The sequence below is a fragment of the Eutrema salsugineum genome, unplaced genomic scaffold, assembly GCF_000478725.1.
Source record: "Eutrema salsugineum unplaced genomic scaffold, Eutsalg1_0 scaffold_8, whole genome shotgun sequence".
Lineage (NCBI taxonomy): Eukaryota > Viridiplantae > Streptophyta > Magnoliopsida > Brassicales > Brassicaceae > Eutrema > Eutrema salsugineum.
In genome coordinates, this window is record NW_006256414.1 from 5,274,049 (window position 1) to 5,282,943 (window position 8,895).

Sequence of the window (8,895 nt, forward strand, 5' to 3'; positions counted from 1 at the left end):
TGGCTTATACTAAGCCACCTGTTTCGTATCTGAACCAAGACACTACTCCTGCTTTGCTATTAGTTCTAGGCAGTTTTTTCTTTTGTTTCAAAAATTTAGAAACCTTGCAATTTGCAAGTCACTTGTAAACACTCTTTGTGGAGTATAGTTTTTTTATTACATTATAGCTTGTCTATCATTTAGATAGAGACTAGAGATTCCAATGGGAGGAAAGAGATATGTACATTCAAACATCCACTTTTTTTGAGTTTTTAATTCTGGTTTTGTTACCAAACTAAATATATATCTTTATATGAATGATTTTATCCCTATTTTTTTCTATTTAACATAAAAACGTAAAAAAAAAAAAAAACGTATTGAAATATGATAACGTAAAAAAAAAAAAAATCAAGGACGTGTTCAGCTATATTACTAAAAAAAGAGTGCAAGAAGCGAGACTATGAAATCAAAGGATTACTTCAATAACTTATTCATATTAAAGCTGGAGATGCTAACAGGTGATATAATATGTATTAATTGTACATTTTATGCATTAAGCTAAATGTTCTCATCTCCTACCACATTAGTGTTGTTGCTTCTCGAAGACTTAATGTTCCAACGAGACCAAAAGAGATAGCTAAGAAAGTTCAATAGACTAAGAACAGCTAAAAGCCAATAAAACAGATCGAGCCTGTCCTTATTCAGATCGTTTTCCCCGAGCCACCCTTTGGAGTCGACGGACGTCGAAGTGATCTTGTTCACGACAGAAACGAGCACCGAGCTCAAGTAGAACCCGAAGGAGTAGGAACAATAAGTCAAGGCCATCAAGAATGATTCCATGCCCTTTGCAGATTCTTTGTAAAAGAACTCGATCAATCCAACGGCAGTAAACATCTCGGAGACCCCAAAGATCAAGAACTGCGGCGTGATCCAGAAGATACTCAAGACTCTACCGTCAAGAACCGAAGAGTCTCTACGTTTCTTCTCGAGCAAGGCAGCTGAAACCATGGAGAAAGTGGAGAGAAAGAGTCCAATTCCTATCCGAGTCAAAGGAGGAATGCCTGAGTTATGCCCCGTGAGCTTACGTGCAAAAGGTACAAAGAAGGAGTCGTAGATCGGGACGAGGAAGATGAGCATTATGTAAGGGATGGCTTGGAGTGAAGCCGGAGGGATGTGGAAGGAATTCGAGAGACGAGTGTTCATGGAACTTCCTTGTTGAACCGAGAACGTTTGGAGCTGAGCTAAGATGGTATTGAAGACGATGGTGCTTGCGAAGATTGGGACAAGTGAGATTAGGGTTTTGACTTGCTCTACTTGTGTTACCGTGCAGAGCCTCCATGGATTCTCCTTTGTGTTTGTGTCTTCGACTTTTATGCATGCCTTGTCCAAGAACCTGCCCATACGGCATCCAATATTATTTAAATAAATAAAAAAGACATCCATTTTTATTATTTTTTCATTGATTTCATGCAGCTTTGTATTTGTATGTGATTCCCCCCCCCCCTAAAATATCCTCACATTGTTACACAAAATACATATTTTATTTTCTGTAATATTTATGAATAATATTTTATCTTGAAAAAAAATATTGTTTACAAAAAAAACATTGAAAATTACGGTTTTATTATACAAAAAAAAAAACACAAGTAAACGCAAATGTTAACAAACACCCGAAGTTTTGAATATTTCTATTGAAGTTTAGTCCATTCTTATAAACGGATATGTATATATATATATATATAGATGATAAAACCAAAACGACCAAAAAGTTAATTATCTGTGAATCTGTGATAGAAAAGGTGAAATAATGAGTTCAATGTATGACCTTAGACGAGAAGTGTGTGGTAAGGTGGAGGAAGGTACGACGTCGTTTGAGACATGGTGGTCTCCATGAAGCATTCTTGGGTCAGAGGGACACACAAGTTTTCTTTTTAAAATGGCAGCCACAACAACCTGAAATTGCAGAAACCACTTCATATTAATTATTAATAATGATCAATAATATATATTATTTAGATATATGTATATAATGTATTTAATACTTAACTGACTACATAAGTGGATATCAATCTTATTTTCTTTATTAAAACGCACAATTTTAATGTTTTATTTCAACAACTGCTTTTCCCTTTTCATGTGAGTCAGCATGGACCAAACTGTTCTAGCATCGTCTTGTCCACACACATATGTGACCACTTTTCCTCACTTTGAATATATCTTATGTATGGTAATTTTATTTCGCTAAAGAAAGCCAAGTGGGTCGAAATTTCCTTGGCATATATAGATTTGTACACATGTGAAGTTTTGTTTCTTATAAAAAGTAGAATGTGAAATTTCTAAATCTGTGAAATGTCTCAAATTTTGTATATCATATAGTTATAATTGTAAAATATGACGCATGTACTGACAGATGCTTACGCGTGTATGAGCTTTGTACGTATATAACTAAATAATAATTTCAGTTTGGAAAAAAAAGGAGAGAAAGTAAATATTAATTTATAAACTATAGGGAAAATGTCTTCTTTTTTGTTATTAGTCAACGATAAGGGTTCAAAACATTGGTCCAAATTATATAAAATGTTTTTCCTTTTTACGACTATATGTAAACTATTGTTATTCCTTGTAATAGTAATAATCATAATCAACTGATATGAGTGTTTGATTTTAATTATATCCGGTGGAGACATAAAAGTCAACTCCATTGTTTATGTGTGGTTGTTCTTAAATTTATCCATATTTTTGTATATGCTCATGGGTCCAACTTCGATGGACTAATTACGTATATGTACGCATGCAGACAAGTTTGAAAAACAAAATACGTCCCATCAGATTTTCTTTCATTTATATATATATTTTTGCTTAGAATTCAAATATTTTAGTAGGTGAATGTTGAGAATCAATCCAATATACCACATCGGAAAGTTTAGACCATATTGGGGAATTCAAAAGTTTAGACCATATTGGGGAGTTCAAAAGCTCAATAGTGAAAGAAAATTATAGTAAGCATACTAATATGCAGTGCAAGAAAATTAGCTAAGAATTATCTATATAAATGAGCCATTATGATGTATGAATATGTCTTCTCTGTGTAAGACAAACTTTAACAAAAAAATTATAGGTTCATCTAGTGACCTTTTCTTTTGTTTCTAGTTATAATTACCGTTGGAACTATCATAAATCTCGATCTATTGTTATTAACGATAATAGAATTATCTGTCAGAGAAAAGTTTGATGACTTGAAAAAGGTTTTATGTTTTTTTATTAGAGATTCCATTTTTTGTTCCGGAAAATGAACCAGTATTTCTATGGTATACGTACGATATGTTAAAAAAGAAAGCAAAACTTACTTGGGCAATGGGAGTGAAGATGCTTCGACGTGGACGTTTGTTACGAAAATACATAGTACCGGATACTAAACTAATGAGGCCCATAGTCATGGCTGCGGCAGATACTCCGAACCCAACGTCCATGCCCGAATGAGTTTGGACCCAAACGAGAAGAGTGAGCGCGATAAGCTCTCCCATGGAGAAGGCGAAATAGGCGGCATTGAAGTAAGATGAGAGTCTTTTAGATTGTTTAGGATGAGATTTAGAGAACTGATCTGCGCCATGAGCTATCATGTTTGGTTTCACGCAGCCACTTCCCAAAGCCACCAAGTAGAGTGCCATGAAGAAGATCATAGCCTTTAACCCTTTTGCTTCTTCACATGAGTTTTGGTCTATCAATGGGTTACACTTTAGTGGCTTTAGTTGAGGTAAATGTGCTTGTACTGATAGTAGTATGAAACCCTGGGAATACACGTGGCAACACAGAGTTAAACAACAGCAACATAATTACTCTCTCCGATTTATGTTCTAGTGTCAAAGATTTGCGCAGTTTTGTTTTTTTTTTTAAATGTCGTTTTAAAATTTAATGTGAGTTTTTTTTTTCTCAGATAACTAGTAAAATTGATGAAATATATATAAGCTCAAAATTTACAAGTTTTTTCAAGAACATAATACTATATTTAATTAGTTACTTAAATCTTATGAAAAATGTCAAAGCGAAGGGATAATAGATAGTTTAGGTTTGAGAAACTTTTTATCTAATGATGAAGATGCTCGGTCTTTATAAACGATGATATTTCATAAATAATTGAATTAAGTCGTGATATTGTGGAGAGCACACACAAAAGGCATGTTGCATGCATGGACATATACACGTAACAAACTTAGTTACGTGTATACAAATCACATGTATATAAAATAGATATGTATGTAGTAAGAAAAAGAAAGAGAAAATAAACATACAGACAGCTCGACGAAGCCAAAGATGAGGATGGTCCAGAAGCTGCCGAGGAAGGCGTCAGAGAGGTAGCCACCGAGGAGGGCAAAGATAAAGATGGTGCCAACAAAGTTGGTGACAATATTGGCCGCTTTAGACAAGGGGAAATGCATTTCGTTTATTACATATGTTATGAGGTTGTTCCCTACCGCTGCTATCCCCATTATCTCAAAGGCTTGTAGTCCTTAGAAAAATAGAATCAAAAACACAAATCAATAAGAAATAATAAAATTAATGGAGAAATCTTAATTACTGACCAAGGTCCATGGAATAAAGAATTATAGCTAGTGGGGCCAAAAGGATGGATAAGGTCGAGTTCTTATGGACCAAGACACTAAAACCAGATGATCCATCACTGGCTACTAACAAACCTTTAACACTAAATTAGTTTTTTTAGATTAGATAGAGAGAGAAATAAGGAAGAGAGAGAGAGAGAGACAGACAGAGAGAGAGAGAGAGAGAGGGAGAGAGAGAGAGAGAGAAGAGTACCAAGAACAAAGAGAGCAGCTCTCATTCCACCATGCTTGTTAGGGTTGGAAGGTCTCCCTCTCCAATCAACACTTTCTTCCTCAGCCAATTCCCAATTATTCATTACTTCATTACTAGCCTCCTCATGTTCCCATTTATTACTTTGCTTATTTGTGTCTTCCATCTCTTTCAAATCAACAGATTATTAATGTAAAGCTTCTCTCTCTATATCTCTGCTTTATTAATGCCAGAGAGAGAGAGAAAATACAAAGAAGAAAGATTGGTTAGTAATTGGTTTGTCTTTACTCTCTTGAGGACAAATAGAGTTGGGTGATTGCCCCTTCAATTTATAATAGAGAAGAGATGAAGAGAGGGGAGCCAAAGTCGTTGACTTTTTGGCCTTGCGTATAACACTAAGTGTAGATTCTAGGCAGAAACGAAAACGCCATGTGTCTCTCTATTCCTGCTTTTTTTCTCACTTAAGCCCCACACGCACTTTCTACAAAAGATGTGGATCTCTCTCCCACCACAAATATTCCATTTTTAATTTGATGCTTAATTATGATAGATCAGTTGAATTTCTGAATGTTATAAAGTATTGAATATGTGTGTGTGTGTGTCAGTGTGTTTGTGAAAATGATGGGCATCAGGGATGGTTAAATACAAAAGATTTTTAGATTTAATACTTCTTGATGTTTACTTGTTGGTCATGCTACTTTCATATTCTTTTTCAACGTATATATATGAAGAGTCAAAAGTTTGTCATTTATATGAATTTCCATGACACACCTCACTATCTTGCTTGTTTAAAGTATTTGGTTGTAATTTAGTGGAATCATTACTTAAAGGGTCGTAGTGTATTTGTTGATAAGGATTGTGTTAATTATATTTGTATTGCTTTTGTGTTGTGCTATCATACTCTGTTTCTCTTTTACTGTCTCGTCGTACTTTATTTAGGTCTAAATACATGAGACACATTAAACACTTTCTTGTACTATAAACATCTTAACTTTTGGAACAAATTAGTAATGGACTAATATTAGTTTTTTAGATAAAAGAAGTAGTATTGACCCAGAAAAAAGGAGATAAAAACAGAAATAATGAACCGATATAGTTTAATTCAGTAGTTGAACAATCTATTCTATTAAAACAGAAGCACATTTAGTGTTTGCATCCAAACACTTCCAAAGTTTTTTTTTATAATATTTTATTTTATTTTTATATTTAATTTTCGAAAATTAGTTATTAATTTAGATATTTTTAGATTTCCTAAAATCTAGGTCATCTTTAATTTAAATTTCAAATTATTAGAAATTTAATTAAATTTAGTTACAAAAATTTGCATTCAATTTAATTTAAATTCAAAAAATCAAAAAAAAATATAATTAAATTTTATTACGAAAATTTAGATATTAATTTTAATACTTTAGAATTTCTTAAATACAGGAAAGATTTAATTTAAAATTTAAAATTTAAATAATATTTTTATAAAAATGCATAGTAAATAAATATTTTATCATATTTTATCATAAACAATCGGTCTAAAATATCAAATATTTGAGATTAATAAATATTTAAATTATACAATAATATGATCGAGCTGATTAGAGTTATATATATATATATTTAAGGTCCATGAGTTTATTTATTAAAACATGTAAGATATTAAGATGATTTGAGACAATTAAACTAACAGGTTAACCCGTATATATATATATATTTTTTTTTTAATAGCACAAATAGTAAATAAATATCTTATTATATTTTTTTATAATCAATTGGTCCAAATATTTCATATTAGTAAATATTTATAGGGTTATACAATTATAATTATAGTCTTATACGGGTTAGTTTGTCAAAACATGTAAGATAGTAAAAATGATTTAAGACAACTAAACGGATGGATTAGCAAATTCATAGATATAAAGATTGTTTATGTGTAAATCTAAATTCACATAATAACAAAGTTTATAATTAACATTAGATCAATGTATACTTAATTAACGTATACTCTTATTCTACTAATATACAAATTTTACTGTTTAAAATTAAAATATGATAACAATTTTTTTATTTAAAAAAATAAATAACAAAAACAAATTATATCTAAACAAAAAAAGATAAAAGCAACTTATATTAGAAATAAAAAATAATACATTCCCGTACGGACGCACAGGGTTAAAATCTAGTTCTTATTAAATTGGGATACTAGGGCTCCAGTCTTCCATTTTAGATTTCAGTCAAAAATAAGTAAATAACCAATGTAGATAATATAAATCTTAAATGACAAAAATCCTGAATTGGATTAGTCTGTTACAGTATGCAGTCAAATGTGTTGGGCGGCCCATTGCAAATTTTGAGAAAATAACATGTTATTATTCTCAAACGACATGCTACTGTATTCATGTTGTTTTTTATTTTTAAATCAGTAAAGTAATATATAATCAGCTAACACGTGTTTTCATAAAATAATATGATTTTGCGACCAAAATATTAATTTTTTTTTTGAAAACTCTTTAATGTAAATTTTGACGCTTAATAAATAAAAATTGATTATTTAGCAAAGTAATCTTAAAGAATCTTACTGGAGGTTTTAAGTTGGTCTAGTGGTCGATGCTTCACATGGCAACCAAAGCCTGCAGTTCGATTCTTCTCTTCCTCACTTGTAGAAGCTCTTTAGACTAATTTATTAATGCTTCTACACTAAAAAATCTGAATTTTGAAATCCTAAAAAAAATAATTTATTATTAATTTACAGATTAATAAAAATAAAATTATAAGAAGTTTTCAATATAATGTATAAAAATCTGTTTAATATGTATACAAAAAAAAATTATCCATTGTAAAATTGTCAACGTAATAATTCTTATAATTCGTAATCAAATAATAGATCAGTGTTAAAAACAACCTATTTAACATGAATTGACAAAAATCCAAAATCTTGTATTGTAAATAGTTAAACTTTTTTTCTTTTTGTAAATGGTTAAACTAAGTTGCTAAACATTTGGATTAATTACATTTCTTCTTTTTTCTTCCCTCTTTTCTTTTTCCCTCTTTTGTTCATACTCCTGAAACCTAGTCGTCGATTGGGGTTTATTGACAATATTTATATTCGGATCCCAAAATCCTAGTCTTCCTCAAGTTCCACATTCTACACGACTCTCTTTAGAAATATTATCCTTTTTCAAGCTCACCGGATTAGATAAAATATATGTGTATATGTATTTTAATTTTGTAATAGGTAATATTATATGTATGTATGGACAAACAGATGCTTTTCCCAATTGATAATAAAAATCAGTTTTTGTGGAAATGGATTTTCCAAAAAGCTTAGTTATGACTTACAAAATGGTGACGTGCTTACGGACGATTTGTCGTAGTATGCAACTTTCTTGGGTGCTGATGATAGTGGTTGGTGATTGGAGTAATTGTCTTTAACACTAATCTTTCAAAAAAAGAAATTCAAGAAAAATGATGAAACAAAAAGCTAGCTTATCAAGCCTCAATTTATATTATATGGAAAGAAAAGAATGGCAGGCTTCATTTCAACACCTCACGACCTCCATTGGCATTGATCTCCAAGTTTCTAACTTCTACTCCGGTGCCACCTCGATCCGCTATCAAAGATGCAATGAAACACTCCTTCATCAATATCGTACCTCACCATTTGGTTTTCGGTATTTTAACCTTCGATTTTGTCCAACCTCTTCAAAATTTTGTCTTTTTCTTTTGTAAGATCGTTTGCGATGTATCCCTAAGGAGCTTCGTTTCAAATTTCTGTGATATAATAGGTACTTGAATTATTAACGTGAGTTTTTTTTGGAGAAAAACAAGAAAATTTTAGTTAAAATCTAAAAGTTTTTTTTAAAAAGGGCAAGAAATCTAAAAGTTTAGGAATTAATTTTCTGTTTAAGATATATTAGGATGATAAACTTGCAGAATGCAGAGAGCACCATTTCTGTTTTAAATTAGGCGACATAGTTTAAAAAAAATTGAAATTTTCAAAATTAATGTATTTTTAAAATGTTTTTATTTTAGAAAATCAAATGCTGCTTTCAAAAAACTTGGGGGAGGGGTTTGGGTTACAATCTATCCATTATCTCCAGTATTTTTAATCATTTCAAT

The 8,895-nt window shown here is 31.1% G+C and overlaps 1 protein-coding gene across 1 annotated transcript; it reads right to left on the reverse strand.

Moving 5' to 3' along the window:
* Positions 1 to 503: 503 nt before the first annotated feature.
* LOC18010277 (protein NRT1/ PTR FAMILY 4.3) lies at positions 504 to 5,087 on the reverse strand. The gene is made up of 5 exons (XM_006392181.2): positions 4,792 to 5,087; positions 4,269 to 4,486; positions 3,327 to 3,767; positions 1,805 to 1,932; positions 504 to 1,372 (listed from the first exon to the last, which is right to left on the reverse strand). Exons 1-5 carry the CDS (start codon positions 4,952 to 4,954, stop codon positions 538 to 540), a joined length of 1,785 nt encoding a protein of 594 aa, XP_006392243.1. The 5' UTR covers positions 4,955 to 5,087; the 3' UTR covers positions 504 to 537.
* Positions 5,088 to 8,895: the final 3,808 nt, after the last annotated feature.